The sequence below is a fragment of the Platalea leucorodia genome (assembly GCF_965183815.1).
Source record: "Platalea leucorodia genome assembly, chromosome: 1".
NCBI classification, from domain to species: Eukaryota; Metazoa; Chordata; class Aves; order Pelecaniformes; family Threskiornithidae; genus Platalea; species Platalea leucorodia.
In genome coordinates, this window is record NC_138823.1 from 6136659 (window position 1) to 6152905 (window position 16247).

The following is a 16247-nucleotide window of genomic DNA, read 5'->3' on the forward strand; positions in this document are numbered from 1 at the left end:
TGTTTGATGCCACTTGCAGAGCCTCGTACCTATTATGCAAGAGCACCTGGGTAGGTGGGGGAGTCATGGAGGAGACACGCCTGCTGTGCTGGGCAGGAACTTGTCGTCATTGTCCCCCTATCCCTTAAGTCACCGTGTTCTGTGGGGTGCAGAGAGGATAGGGAGTCCTCCGTATCATGGGTCCTGTCTGCCTGACAAGTCTGTCCCAGGGATGGTAGGGTGTGGTTCCAGTAGTCTCTCTCTCTCTCACGCTCTCCCTGATACTCCTCAACCTACTCACCTCCTCCCGGAGCTCTGCCACTAAGTGAAGGAGTTGCCCTACCTGGGCACACCTCCCACAGGGGTGCTCACTGCTGCTGTTTGGTACTGGCATAGGAGCAGGGCACAGCCTGCAGCCTGGCACCTGGGCGGCAGCGTGTTCCCATGGGAGCTCTGTCTGGGAAGCTGCGTCAGTCGTGGTGGGTGCAGAGTTTAGAGAGGGCATGGCCTTCTGCCGGGTGGAGACCATTACTCCCTGGTCGAGCTGGCAGAACTTCAGCGCCCTTCCTCAACGGCCTGCTCATGAGCCGTCGCTAGTGCTCCCTAGGGGTTTCCTTTATATGTGTGGGGGCTTGGCTGCCGTTGCTTCTGGACCCACCCAGGTCTTGTCAGCTTCTGTCACGCAAGCTGTGGGCTCCTGGCAGGTCTCTTTGCTCCTCTCAGGTTCCCCTGGTTCAGGAAATCCCCCTGCACACTGCGCTAGAACACTCCGCTGCTGTTCATGCTGGTGCTGGAGCTGCTCGCCTTGGCAATGTGTGTGTGTGTGTAACTTTTCCCAACCACAAAAGATCATCTTCAGGGTCAGCCTTCAGGTGCAAAGGTGAGCCTTCAGCAGCAGAAAGTGGCAGGACTGTAAGTGGCTGGGGGGGGATAAGCTGTGCAGGCAGTGTGCATACAATGAATCACTATTGCATGTAGGAGCGGAGTACCGTGTCTGTGTATTGGCATCAGAAGAAGTGTCTATTAGAGGGAAGTAGCCAGAACCATGAGGAGCCGGAAAGCAAGTGTCTGCAATGCTAGTTGCCACCTGTACTCCTAAAACAAAGAGGAGAGCCTATGAAATGAAACCCTTTGCAGACAGCAGAACACCTGGAAGGAGAGGATTCACATGGCTCCTTTCCGTTTGCCTGCTGCACTGCAATGGCTGCATGAGCATGAGTTCTTGTTTTTCACTCTGGCTGTGACAGGTTTGTTTCCTTGATTTTTATGGTTATGGATCAGTGCTAGGAAACTGGATCAGAGATGCTGGACCTCTTAACAGGTCTGTGCAATCATTGCTGTGCATGTGCTCTGGGCTCCTTTATAAGCACAAGGCTCAAATCCTAAGTGTTGATGGAATAAAGTTATATCTCACCTTTGAAAAGACTGAGATGACAAGATTAAAATCATCCCCTTATTATAGTATTGCTTGCTAGTGCCAAACACCTGCCAGATCATGCTTTTGCCAAGTATTGTGTGTAGGGCAATTATGTGAGGTCTGAGGCATTTGTTGGAGGGCAAATCCTGTGCTTTTCCAGGAGGACAGCAGAGGCACTGGCCTTGCTTCTCCAGGCCATTACCTCAGTTATATCACTAAGTTAAAGCCAAAATGATGCTAGTATTAGAATACATAACATGCCAAGCACATCATTAGTGGTAAACCAAAAGATAATAGCAGCTGTGGCTAAAAACCTAATTCATGTCAACGTGAGGTCTTGTGTGACTTTGAAAGCCAGGAAATTCACTGTGATGGCTCAAGCCCAGCATGTTCTGCCAGGCTCAGCCTGGTAAAGGATGCTTTTTATATGCAGAAACATGCATGTGCAGACCAAGTAATTGTGCACAGATAAAAAAATGAAAATAACATAATGCATCTACAGGTACTCATGTAAACTGCTTTGAAGTGGATTTCCTGGTTAGGTATGATTCAGCTGCCACTGCTCTGTATTGGGTCTTAAATTTCGACTGTTGACTGTCATCTTTCAGCCCTTGGAGTCCTTAATCCCTGTGGCATTAGATACAATCTTTTATATTTCTGCTCATAAATGTGTGCCCCTTTACTGTGTGCTCATTCACTTGTTTTGCACACACTTATGTTATTGAACTGATTATTATACATGGGCAAATATTCAATTCTATAACACAATCGCCATGAAAGGCAATGTTTTGGCTTTATTCTGTAGGTTATTCAAATGCATATTTGCTAGACCAGATGGCCTGCTCCTGCAAGGGTTATAACTCAAATCTTCAAACCTCTGTTGATCCAAGAGGAGTAGATGCAGGAGAGGAGTGAGAGCAGAAGGAACAGCTGTAGAGCATTTTTGAGGATGATTCAAGCAAGACGGTGTTTCAGTGACTTTTGATCAGTCAGGGAAATCATGTTTGACAAGGGAGGTTCTGTAGAGTATGAGGTCTGCATTCCTGGGGCACAGCCATCCACATCGTGAGCCAGCCTGCCCTTCTAATGCCTCCATACAAAGTTTAACTTAGAGGCTTTCAAAAACTTATGCCCTTGTCTTGCAAAGTACAGAGTACTATGCAATGGTGCTGAGCCACCCTTCTAGCATCCTAAAGGCCAACAGTAGTGAGAAGGCTCTGCAGGTGGGAAGGTGCTTGGAAAAGTGATGACTTTGGAGAGGATATGATGAAAATCTGTCAAACTTTGAGTGTATGGAGATATCAGTAGGAAATTATTTTTCACTGTTTCTTATGTTGTAAAAGCTAAGGGGAAGCGAATGAAACTAGCTGACGGCAAGTTTAAAATGAACAAAATGAAGTTGCTTCTCATACAGTAGGTATTGGAGCTCCTCTTTGCAGTCTGCTCTGGAGGTTAACATTTTGTGTGTTTAAAAAAGTGCGTATGAGTTAATTAAAGAGAGACATCTGTAAACATATAGTCAGTACAAAGACATGATCTTTGCTTCAGGATGTCAGCAAGTCTCTGCAAACTGTGATCAGTAATAGCAGGACAGTAGGCTGGAGAAGTCTCCCATAAGGCCACTGCTGCAGATGGGATAGGAGCTAGCTAGACCTTTGGCCTGACTGCTCGTAGCTATTCTTAGACTTTTGTACAACTCTTGAATATTCCTAACACCCTCATTGCCCAGGAGGGGACAGAAGTTTCCATAGTCCACTCAGGGCTTTGGCCAACACTGTCTATAACTGTTGAAGAAGAGTAGGAAACACAAGAAAGTTGGCATGGAGCAATTGGGTCAAGTGATCACTACTGTGATTTTCCACAGGAAACCAATCTGTCAGAGGAGAAAACTCTAACCAGGAGCACCCACCTTCTGCAGAGGTGGTAGATGAGGGTTTCATTATGGTTTACACTGGGACTTCCCTCACTAATATGTTTTGAAGAGTATCCGAGCTTTCCCTTTGTGCTTTATCTGTTTCCCTTCATGCTAATAATCACATATGCAGCAATGAATATGTGAAACAACTTTAGTAGATTAAGTCTTTATTCTCCTAACAATGTTTTTTTTTTTCATGGTAATGACTCACTGATAAAAATGTAGAAGAATTATTATAGGATTTCTAACGAGAATAAAACCTCTGAAGTGGCTTGGCTTATTAGAGATGCAGTGACAGCAAGACCAAGCATAGAAAAGAAAAGCAGGCAGATAGTTAAGGCTCTGGGCTAGGCTGCAGGCGACCCAGGCTTAAAACTTGGCTCCAACAGATCTGCTGACCTTGAGCAAAGCAGCTAGTCTTTGTTCCTGTAAAATGAAGCTGGAGAACCTCTTTCCCTCCAGGCTTTGTATATCTTCCCTGCTAGATCCTTCAAACAAAGGCTTTGCTTCCCATCTCCCTCACTTGTCTTCCAAATTGGAGTTATTGCCATTTTTTGGGCTTCTGGAAAAGCTGTGGAAATCTACCCTATGAGATACAGTCTATCCACACAGAGCCCTGTGCTCACTGTCTTTGCCCCGAGGCAGCTGAATATAAGAAAGGTCTGACCTGAAAGCCATGTAACTTTTTTACCCCAGCGCTGTGCTGTCAGCAGGGCTTACCAAATTAGCATCAAAGTAGCATGATTGCAGTGCCTCTGGGTACGGGCTGGCTAGCATCCAGTAACTTGGGGCACAAGAAAATGGGTGCAGTTCTGCCTGCAAAAGGTGCTGCAGACATAGCTGGAGTCCGATATTGCATGCTGGTTTGATGGCAAAGGAGAGCTTTTGCTTGGGTATTTTTAAGGAATGCATTTTGGGACCAGAAGAGCTGTTTCTGTGGTTTGGTTGAAGGTAAGGCTCAGGCTGGAAGTGATATTTTAGACACACAGAGCTATAATAATGTTTGAGAGTCAGGTCCCTGAGTGTCAGGGTGCAGCAAGGACCAGCTGTGCACCAAGGGAGATGGAGCTGGGAGCAACACCATGACTGGCAGGGCATGGTCCTCACCAGCTAGAGCTTATCCCGTAGCACTCCAGCAAGGAAGCAGGATGGGTTAGTGATAGTAGCCAGGTTCAGCCAAGAGTCCAGATCACCAGACTGTTGTTGGCTGATGAAGCAAGTCTAAGTCCAAGCCAGGAAAGTGATTCTGCAAGTCAGGGTCAGGATTAGCAGGGTCCAGTGCCAAGCTGCTGCAGTGTAGTTCAAGAAGGGGCCAAAGGTGAGAGCTTAAAAACAGCTTCAATAAAAAAGAGGGGGAACAACCATCTGAACTTCTAGAAGCAGGATGTGCTCTCTAAACACTTACACAATGTGGAGCCTGAGCTTGCACAAACCAAGAATTAGTCCTTATTCCTGCAACTTCCAAAGAAAACTAATTATCTCTCCAAGAGATGATGTGTGCGTCCTTTTCACTGCTGAAACCTTGAGCCCAGTGCAGGGAGGGTGCTCAAGTGAGGTTACAGGCCTTGTTTGGGCTGCTTTGGTGTTCAGACGTTGTCACCGAGTCCCAAAACTCTTAAGTGCCACCCAGTTTACCCAGAGCTGGTGAGCTGAAGGGTGACTCCAAGAGCCTAAGGAAGCAGCAGGCAGCAGGAGCCTTTGCACATCAGCATCCAGGTTGGTGGGCAGTGCTCTTTCAGTGAGCACATACTGACAGTAACAAGATGGGAAAACATGTCCAAGTTTAGAGATACTATTGAGTTTCAAATCTGAAAACAAACAAAACCCAAACTGCCCAGTAATTGGTGTTCCTTGGAGACAGTGACTGTGGATCTTACCACTCAGATCTTCTTACTTTATTGCAGAATAAAAAATTGTGTGAGCATAGCTCAAACTGACCTGGTAATGAAAAGTGAAAGTGCAATATCTGCAGTTTTTTTTCATATTAGTTTTTTGTGCTGGGAATCATCTCTCTCAGGAACCATTCTTAGCTACTGACTTCATCTGGTTAAGGTCACTCAGCACTTAACCTCTCAGTCCAGAACTTAAACATCTGTATAATAACACCTCATCTACTTTATAAGGCTGTCATGCAGCTCACTGGAGTCGTTCGTATCTGTGATTTCTTTTCTCAATCTTGTGATTGAAAGGTGAGGTGTATTAATGTTAGTATCTGCCTTGCTACTCTGAGTATGTTCTGAATCTGCTTGTCTATGCAGGCAATTTTAGTCTGCATGAGAGTATTTTTGAGTCCTCTTAACTATAGTTAAAGTATGTTCTGCACAGCTAAATAACCGTGGTTTGATGGAGTTCTTTTTCTTAACAATAATTAGAGTGGTTTAGATAAATTCTGCGGTTTTCTGTGACCCAGAATAACAGCTGCAGATTGTAATAAACAACTTGAAGCCAGATCACATACTAATTGTGCATTGTGACAGCTTAATTCTCAGCAGTGCAAGAATACTAGTAACTTGGGTTTTTTCCTTATAAACTTAGAAAATATTTCTTCCTTTTCAGCATTGGCCCCTGGCTGGCAGGTACATTGCTGGTATATAATGACATCTACTGGCAACAAGAAGTTTGCAAAGTCTCCAGCACTTGTTTCTTTATAGGATTTCTCCACCAAGACCCACTGGCAGTGTGGAAAGGAAGCATGTGAGAAAGATTTGCCAACTTTGTGCTTCTTTTGATAGAATAGCTAAGGGGGAAAAAACAGATTGCCGTGATTCTGTCGTTGATGACTGTTGTTCGAATGCGGGATGCTCCTGAGAGCGATATTGCAATGGATAGGTATGGATTAGCTGCCTGGTAGGTAGAAAGTAAAAAAGCTTTCCTAGCAGTCTGGAGCATACACTCTGAAGTGGATCTCATAGCCTAATGAATCACAGAGAGCTGAGGCATTATGCGAAACAAGTTGCCATCACCGGTCTATCAAAGCCATCTTAAGTTTTCCCTGCATCTCTCCCTGCTACACGTTTTCACATCTATCTAGTTAAGCAGTCAGATTTTCCCGTTTCAACTGATCAAAGCTGTTGCCAGGATGAGTTTCCTTGTTCATGGCCGAGAAGGTGCAGGTGTCTTGTTCATGGGCTCGCTGAAGGTGCAGGTGAGGGCAGGTGAGACCATGGCAGCACCATGCTTCATGCTGTTCTTTACTTGCCCAAGTACAATGCTGGCCATCTTTAATTTCCCCTTTTGGGTCTTTCACCCTTTTTCTTAAGTGCTACCTAGAGATTTTATGTCTCCCAAAGTCCACAAGGCCTGTTGTCTCTGGCTTTGACAGAAAGATTCTGATTTGTGTCTCACACCCTGCTGGGTAATGAACATGGACATAGTAGCAAGCGCCAGATGAGGAAAATGTGGTTTCTTTCATGGCAAAGTTTTATTTTCCTGGTGAAACGGTGTGTGGACCATTAATGGTTGTTATTTCAAGAGAATCTGATGCATTTGATGTTGTGAGTGGGTTTGGGTCTCTGGAGACTCAGTGTCTATTTCTGGCTCTATATCATTGGCTCCATAGGGGATCTTGGCCTTAGCTTTTCCCCTTCTTGTACCAAAGTGTTCCAGTAAAATGGGAAGAACGCTCATGACCTTTGTAATGCACTCTGAGATGAAAAAGACCTAGGGAGTGGCATCGCTTTATAAACAAATATGTCTGGTTGGACTAAAACAATTTATAATTTTGGCAAAGACTTGACTGAGCAGCCTCAGGTGTGTTTGGCAGTCAACAGAGGTGTATCACTGCAAGTTATAACTAGGTGGTGGTAAGACTTAAGGTAGGATGCTGTCTCCAGTTTGGTCATGACATTTAAAGAGAGATGTGGAGAGATGTTGCTTATTGCAGAGAGCAATGAGAAGAATGATCGCTGATTTTGCAAGTTTAACCAGCAGGGAGAGATTGAAAGGAATGGGCTCTGCAAGGAGGGGAGAAATCATGGGCTAGATGATGAGGTTAATCTTGAGGAAAAGCTTTCTACGTATTTCAGTAAGACGCTGAAATAAACTCTAAGGGGTGAATGTGGAATATCAGTAGCAGATGTTTAAGAGCAGATCGGCACTGGAGTTTGGAGTGCTCTGACACAGTACTCCTCTGCCCTAATGTGCGCTTCTCAGAGCTACTGAAATTTTTGAGGAGTGTGTGGAGATCTGAAGCGTCAGGAACTTCCTAGAAGCAGAGCAAAAGGAATTAATAGATTTTTCTCGCAAGGCAAAATATCAACTAGTACGTGGCAAATCATCGACAAGACCAGAACTATTTTCTGTGTGCTATTTATAGATGTAAGGACATAAATTAATCAATGTCATGATACATGACTGGGTTATTTTTCTACTTCAATGAACACTTCCCCTCTAGCACTTGGCAAGCTGTTTGTCTGGTCCTGAGCAGCAGCAGATGCCAGCAAGGAGCATCAGTTTGTACTTCAAGACAAGGAAGTTTTCGGAGCAGAACTGTTATGTTTTTCACATTTCAAAGTGTCTGACAAATGTATCTTTAATTGAGGATCCTCTTGCCCCAACCATGCAAACAAGAAAAAACTGGAATTTGAGGAACTACTGATCCTGTTTCTGGGAATCCAACCCATTGTAGTCCAGTTTATTTCTCAGGTTATTCCTCTGTGTAGTGGGAGTGTGGTACCAACTGACTCCAGTTGTCTTCTACCTCCTGTTCAGTATGTTCAATCATGAATACGTCTGCAAACCATTTGACTGTTTCTTAAATTGAACATTTCAGCGCTTGATTGAGCAACTCTTCTAGCTGCTGAACAAAAGTATTTCAAACATAAGAGCTTTCCCTTGTACTCCCCTGTGCTCTCTCTGTTGCAGAGGTAGATGCTTTCTTCAAGTAAATACTCCACTTGGGGCAGTATTGATTATAGATGAACCAGCAGTTCAATAGTTGTCAAAGGTGTCTGACCATCCCAGTCGTTCAGGAATTACTTATGTAGTGAGTGAAGGAGTGTCATGGTGGGGATGCTGCTAATATGAAGCTAATGAACAGGATCTTGGGTGTCAATGACAGCTTTGAAGTCTTTAGGACATTTCCAGGCTATTTTGAACTCTACGGTGACCTTGATTAGGGTATAGCTGTTTACCACATCAGTAAGCTCTGATGCATCTTCTGTCCTGCAGTGCCAAGTTTATGGGTGACCATATGTCAAATTAACTGCTACACAGCTCTTGTTTTACCTGTTTTGATGCAAAGGTGGAGTATCACGTTTCTTCAGAGAAAGCTATCTGTTGGTATCCCTGAAAAATGATGCACCTGCTCTCCCCAGAAGAATGATGACTAGGATATTATGATGAAGGGTCAGAAGGACCCTTGTCTCATGGTAGGGTCCATGATGTTCATGATAATGTTCAGGAGTTCAGAGACCCTTGAAAAACAAAGTCTCCTGAATTTCTCATGGGGAAGTACCTTCTGGGGACAACTGACTGCTATGCAATGCATTAAATAAAATCTTTGATACATTTGCAGTACAAAAAATGTCCATAACTATCATTTAACCAGCTCTCTGCATACTGGGCTGGGTTTCTTGATAGACTAGGCAAACCTACAACTTCTACTGACCCCTGTGTATCATGTCCACGTGACCATTCTGTTTATTAAATCAGAGTATAATACAGAGTCCCAGCAGAGAAGATTTTCTTCATTTCTTAGAATGAACTAAAGTGAACTCCAAGTTGAAATGAATGTCTTATTTCTTGTGGAAGCAGAAGAAAATGCCAGTTTTGGTGTCAAATTTGCCAAGATATTAATAGGGTTTTAGCATCATTAAGCTAATAGAATCCTGCATTTGTGCATTGGAGAATGGCAGTCATTTGTGCTGCCTGTCTGGTCAGCAGCTTTTGAAAATGGAGCTGGGTGACATATACCCACTGCAGCTCTGCCTCTCAGTTGATCTGCATATCATCCCTGGCTTTTAATGAAACCTTTGTCTTTGCCTCACCACACTAAAAAAATACAAACCCGAAATTTACAATATTTTTCAAGAAAATATTTATTTTGTATGGCTGCTGGAGGCAAAGTTGTGAAATCTTTCATTTCAGCCTCTTCAAGTTGGTAGCTCCTGAATGGAAAAACCTAGAAAAGAAAAATATTACATCCTTCCGGACCATGCAGTCTCTTGGAAGTGTTCTCAGACATTTGAACCTGAAGACCACACTCAACTTGCAACATCTTTTCTGTCCCCCTTCTTCACTTTTCTCATCAAACAGTAAAAACAGTTTAGTATGTAACCATGGATCAGCAGTAGGCCATTTACCCATGGTCTTCTAGTTTATTCTTTGTGAACGTCAGGTTGCCAAGTTAAATGTCAGCCAAGGAGCCAGAAGAGAGAAAGAATAAACTTATGGTTAGGGCACTGACCTACGACACAGGAAATCTGGAGTGAGTTTCTGTCTTTGTCCCAGACTCCATGACCTTCCATATGTCTTCTGCTCAGTTGTACCTCTGACTCGTCACCTTCGTGAGATGAAAGCAATATTACAGTTGATATAACTTCCTTCTTATTTCACAGGGATGCTGTGAAGTTAATTAACAAAGGAGAGAGGGGTGTGTTAATGCTGATAACACTGCACAGTTCAATTTTGCTTCTGTTTCCATTTCATCTTGCCCATTTTGGTCTGTTTCTCTTCAGCTCTTGCTATTTTGTCTCCTACCTTGGATATAGATCCCCTAGTTTGCACAGCTGTCAATACGCTGAATGTGTGATTCATGGGGTTCTGCTTGGCAGATTTTTGAAGGTCTCCCAATGACACCTTCATTGACATTTGTGACAGGGTTAGAAATATTTATTTCATTTTAGGATTAGAAAAGCGGTACTTTTGTGTTAGAGGTAGACCAGTTTGGAAGAAAAAATGAAGAAAATGTATAGAATTGACCTTAGAATGATCTGTCTTCTTTCATCTGCTCTGTAAACTGAAGGAAAAGTCCAGTGATTTACTTGAATTTGACAGGCAAATGAGAATCTAACCATGTGTTTTGGACTGAGTTTTTTCCCATTATTTTCTTGTTAATTTGCTCTCATTTCCATTAACATAGGCCACAACCCAGAGTTTGAAATAAAATGTGTGATTATAGGCCACAGCTGTTGTTGAGTTGGAAGAAATATTTGTAAACTTGGCAGCTGCTTGAGGAGCTGCAAGTGGAGGAAAGAAAAGCAGTTAAACTTGAGTAGATTGCTTAAAAACATCACCGAGGGATTATTCCTTTGTGTGCTTTTGATGTGTCGCTAGGATCAGGTAATACTGAATTGTTCTATCTGTGTATCTTTCCGCGTACCTGCAGGTCCCCTCCTCCTCCATTTTAGGTCTCTTTCTTTTCAGAGAAATTCTGCTATGAGGCTGGATATGGCAAAATCCCTATATTAGTTGTTCCCAATCTGAGGAAACATATCATCTAGCAATTAGGTTATCTGCTTTTTAATTTCATAGTTATGTCTGTTCAGCCATCTGAGGATCTACATAGGATGTAGATATAATTTTGTCACAGGCCATGTGCATAATGTTCAGGCTATTGTGCGGGGTAGTGAAGCTCAATATAACCCGAGTGAGGTGAATCGTTGGATGATATGCAACAAATTAAGCTATATGTGCATATGGTGCGCATTTAATGGAAGATTTTTTTAAAAAAACCCCAACCTTCATGACCATGGAGGGATCACTAACCTAGAGCTGGTGTGATCTGGTAAATCCATGTGATAGTGGTGTACCAGGAAGACATCCTTGCTCAAATGTAGAAATCAGATAACTCTGCTCATGTACACAAGCTAATAAAGGAAGCTATCTGGGTGTGTCTATACTTCCCCAGCTCACTTCTGTATTTTTAATGGATGATATGCTTAAAGCCAAGGGGTGTATCTTTATTCTTTGACACCCCAGTACTCTGTCTGCAGCAGCTGAGACTTGCCTGTGCTCTGAATTTCCTCATGATGTGGCATTTCCTTTTGTCCTTTGGGTCTGGACAAACCATGTGCCCATGTAAGCCCTGCTTTGAGAACTCCCAGAAGGACAGAAGTAATGCATAGGCCTTGCTCTGTATCCATTGTGGCTCTGAATACTTCCATTAAAAAGTAACTAAAAGCAAATTCAAAATTCTGTCCTTTTACTGAATTCTGCCTAAACGTTTTGTTTTAGTATGGCTCAGAAAACCTTCCTAATTTGCTTGCAGAATTAATATCAATTCTTTGAGGAAAGATGGAGTTTTCAGAGTGATTTGTCTAGTGCTACATTCTCAGAGCTTGCAGTATTCAGTCTTTTAGGAACTTCCTAAGCCAAGCTGCCGTAGTTGTTAATGCACTTCCTCGCAGGTACAACTACCTACACATTCAAGTTTTTTCCCACAAAACCATTGACGAAGGAAGCAACGGGTCACCCCACCTACAGCATAAAACTACTCCAGAAAGTGTAGGCTAAGCCTAAGGGAAGCTGCCTTAGAAACTATACTCTGTTGCCCTCCTTAACAATAGTCTTTTCTGCCTTTGCTTCTTCTTCCCAGTTCCCTGGAGGGCCTGGTCCTTGTTACCTTCTTATTCTGGTCCAGATGTTTCTCCAGAAAGGGATAGCCTTCAAAGTCCAGATATCCATAAAGTAGATGAGTGGCAGTAGAAATGCATGCCATAAACAGATATGTGTGGTTTACATGTCACCACCAGAATCTCATTGTGTTGAAGCTGGGAATGCAGCCAGCCTGTGGGTATATAGTATTATTTTTATCCCTCTCAGTGGCACAACCAGGTTTGGCCTTGGTGCAAGGAATGCCATAAGCTTTTCTTCCCCAGGGCTTGATGCCAGCTGCCAAAGCCTACCCGTTTTCCCACTGTGGTGGCTGGATCCTTCAGCCCAGCGCACTTGCAGACCGTGTCTGCTTGGCAGCTATTTCACTGGCCTGTGCTCTCTGCCTCCGCTATTTCTTTATTATATTTACACCTTGCTTGCAATTTAAACTGAGCTTTGGAGCATAGTGACTGTAATTTAATATTTATTCATACAGTGTCCAGCAGAGTAACCCGAGCAGGGAACAAATGAGGCGTTGCTGTAATTCAAGTAAATAATCATAGAATAACTACTGAAAAGTGAAAAATGGCGTTTGTAGAAATATGTAGCTACCTGTGCTCTACGTAACCTCTGTATACTCACAGTCTGTGTCAGTGTATGACTTCAGTGCTAGCAGCACCGGCCTGCCCTCTCTTGCTCAGCAGTATCTGTTTCGATGTGACTGATTGCACTTCACAGCTATGTTGCAAGAAAAGTCTTCCGATTGCTTTAGATCAGATGGCAGCTTGCCAAATCTAGGCTCTTTTGACAAATATATTTTGTCAACAGTGAGCTAATGAAGGTGTTTATTCTCTTGCTAACTTTGGTGGAAATGTTAGATTAAAGGGCACTGGCTGTGCAGCACAGAGGATGAAACTAAACACAGGTGGCTGGCTTTCCAGTGCGTAAGAAAAAGACAGCACGCTCACGAGCCTGAAAAAGGGAAAGTACTGAGGAAAATCTGCTGCCTTCTTTTTGAGTTTAATTGATGGAGCTGTAACCTCCCCAGCAAGAACTCCTCTTGAACAATGTTATTTCAGGCCCCTGTGAGTTCTTCTTCAGCCAATTTTATCATTCTCTAATTGCAACTTTCCCTGGCTTTAGAAAGTGGTTTCCAGGAGAGCTGCACTGGCAGAGCCCCTCAGTCCACAATTGTTGGGGAGAGAGGCAAGCTCTTTTGCTAACCCAACTGACCTAATTAAAGGGGTTGAGGGGAGGGAACAAACAACTTTTGGGTACACCAGCACTTCCGTAGGTCTTAGCAGCATGCTGCACACAATGCTTGGGATTTTACCTGCTTAAAAATATCTGGTGGACAAGTGAAAAGAAAAGGTGATCGTTCTGTGATGCAGCCCATGAAGTTGGGTAGTTCTGTAAAAAAAAAAAAAAAAAAAAAAAAAGAGTTGTTTAGTGAAGTAAATTGCTCTGGCAGCAGGACTCTGTTCCAGTTAGCTGCATCCTCAGTGGGGGTTTTGGCATCTGGCTGTGAGTTAAGGGTGCAAGCTGTTGGTTGCTTTCCCATCCCTGTCGCAGCTACTTTGGCACTATGCAAGCACAGCAATATCGATGCTTTTCTGCTTCCTGCTCTCTTCCACTGCACACTCCTATAGGTTATGCAGTTTACTTCATGAATGTGAGAGTTGACACAGGCAATACAATCTCTTCTGCTTTTATTGAGGTTCAAACAGCTGCTGAGCTTACCCTTAACCTGACAGGTTTTTCTGCTTAGTGAGGGATACAAAGCAGCTAGCCAGGGTTAATGGGGAGTCAGTGAAAGGGGCAGAAGTAGGATCCCTTTCCATTCTATAGCCTGGAGGGGTTCAGTGGTGGTTCCCCAGGAGACGTCAAAACTGTCTCTAGAATCTAGGCTGCTTCTGTGCAGTTTTCTTCTTGGGGAGGAACTGGTAAAGCTGGTGGATACTCAAAGATTTCCACTGCAAGCTGGTAAAACTCTCTGCATTTATTTCCAGTAAAGGGTCAGCCCTGTGCTGGGCTGTCTGATGTATGGCAGTGCTGGCCTTTGCTGGATCACATATTTCTGAGCATGGTGCAACCCTGAAGCCCCTCTCCCCTGCTTGGTGACTGGAGATGGTCAGTAGGTGGCAATTTTGGGTTGACCAGCTGCCTCTGGCATGTATGGTCACCAAGTGGGAGAGAGTCTACAGTGCTTTCCTGCAAATGTCCATGCGGTCTCTTGGCTGTGAGGGCCAACAAACCTGCTCTGGGCTTCACATCTTTGTAGGCAGCTGCCTGAGATCTGTTAAGAGTCAAAAGGACAAAATCACACTGCTTTAGTTAATAAAAAGAATGCAGAAGAAAAAGCCTTATTCTTATCCTGCGATGTTATTGGCTTAGGAGGCAAGTTACCATTTGCATATGGGAAGAGGAGTAACCTTATTTTTGGAGGTTTTCAACACCAAGCTGGATAAACCCTGAACAATTTGGTCTGAATTCACTGTTGATGATTCTTTGAGTGGGAGATTGGACTTGAAACCTTATGAGGTCCTGTCCAGCATGAATGGCTCTATGAGCAATCTGCATCAAACTTATTGGCTGATGCTAAGATTAATTTGTTCAGCTGTGCCAAGGAGTTGTTACGTCGTGGAGAAAAAAAAAGAAAAAGGAAGTCAAGAAAAGAAGCTAATTAACTGTATTCCTTTACCTTGCATAGAAAAGACACAAATCGTTCTCCTACCTATGCTGCACACTTTGCCATGGAAGAGCAGTTCCTTCAAGTTATATTGACCTCTTAGAGCAAATGATTTCCTTAAAAATCACATTTGCTATTTGATGGGTTTTCTCTCTCATTAGGGAGCCATTCAAATACAGCAGATCTGATTTTTACCACTAGCTGCATTGCAAATTCTAGACAGAGTGCTTCATGAAGGTTTAGTTAGTAAGAAATGTGATTATAAAAGTATCTAATGACTTTAATTTGCATATACAGCACAGATATTTTCCAGATACTATCTTTTATTAACCTTTAAGTGCCAAATATACCTGTGAATAAATAAGACCAGATTTTGTCATTCTGTCTGATGTTGACTGGAACCTTACCCTAGGACTACATCCATCTAAGTCTGCTGGACTACTCATGCAGGGAAAAAATGTCACATAAAAGACTGAGTATGGCAGAATTTGGCCTGAATTTATCTGCATGTGTAGGTAGTCCTTATGTATATACAGGCAACTTAGAAATATATGCATCACCTGCTTAGCCACTTTAATGCTCTTTCAACAGTATTCTTCTGTTATTAGGTTTTTACAAAAGCACATGGGGAAAAAGCTTTCAGTAACTTAGCTCTGCTTTGTGGTATGTCATTTGCCAGCAGTGCTGGTGGCTTTACATCCCACATATGGATGTCCACTGTTTCAGGTAGAGGAAACATTGGTAACAGTCCATTAAAGGACTCATGCCAACATCTCTTGTAAAATCCAGCAATGCTGGAACCTGGGTGCCATCAGTCGGAGCATGAACATGCAGGACAGATGTAGGCAGGCTGCTGGATCACGACCAAATACCCCGCAATAGCAGGCATAATCCTGCTCCGTTCACAGAGCTCTGGCTGAAACCTACTCTGAATCTTTGGTGAAGTTAGCTGTTGACTATGAGAAGCACCTATTCATAAGGTCTAAATGGAGTGGCTTCCAAGGTTACATTTTGGCCTAATGTGAGCAGATAAAGGGGAAAAAATTCCCACATTTTGTTTTTTCCAAAAATTTCCATGCCATTGGAAACCTGGCATGTCAGTAAGTTGGCCATGCCAAATTTCAAGTCCTCTTGCTTTGAAAAGTGGCAGCAGGAGAGTTTCTCAGTGTTTTATTTAACTATGATAGGTCTCTAATCTTGTTATTGGAAAAAGACTGGTTGTAGATAGTATTTACAAAAAGGAAGGGAGGGAGGGATCAGCCAGAGGAAGACACTGGAATGGAAAATTGAAAGTGAACCTGTTCAAATATGGGCAAGTTACAGGTGACTGAGAACAGCATTGTTACAGTGAGGATGAGAAGTTGTCCTCAACTCTGAACGGATGATAACTGTGCCATCTAAAATACACAAGTATACCACAGAATGGTATGGCATTTCATATGAAGTATTTTTTCCATTGGTGTTGCAGGGTGAAGAAGGGCCACCTGGCTTTCCTGGACTGAAAGGGGATAAAGGAGAAAAAGTAAGTCCAAGTCTTTATTAATTATACTGTGAAAAGTTTAAGAGTTTATAAAGCTATTGTAGAAGGCTAATGAAAAAAGGCCCGCTTCTAAGTCTTTCGTTTTACCTTTGTGTTTTCTTGTTTTGTGTTAGCAAGGTGCTAAGAAAAGGAGACTATGCTGTTGTACTATTTTTCGACAAAATGCACCTTA

At 43.1% G+C, this 16247-nt stretch overlaps 1 protein-coding gene across 3 annotated transcripts in view; it reads left to right on the plus strand.

Moving 5' to 3' along the window:
• The window catches only part of COL22A1 (collagen type XXII alpha 1 chain), a 225103-nt gene that overhangs the window by 98880 nt on the left and 109976 nt on the right, over nt 1–16247 (plus strand). For all 3 annotated transcript variants that reach the window (XR_014229069.1, XR_014229070.1, XM_082320514.1), the window contains exon 13: nt 16004–16057. Coding sequence is in view for 1 of the 3 variants with exons in the window: in XM_082320514.1 (XP_082176640.1) it covers nt 16004–16057 (54 nt within the window). In the remaining 2 variants the exon portion in view is untranslated. The remainder of the gene's footprint in view (nt 1–16003; nt 16058–16247) is intronic.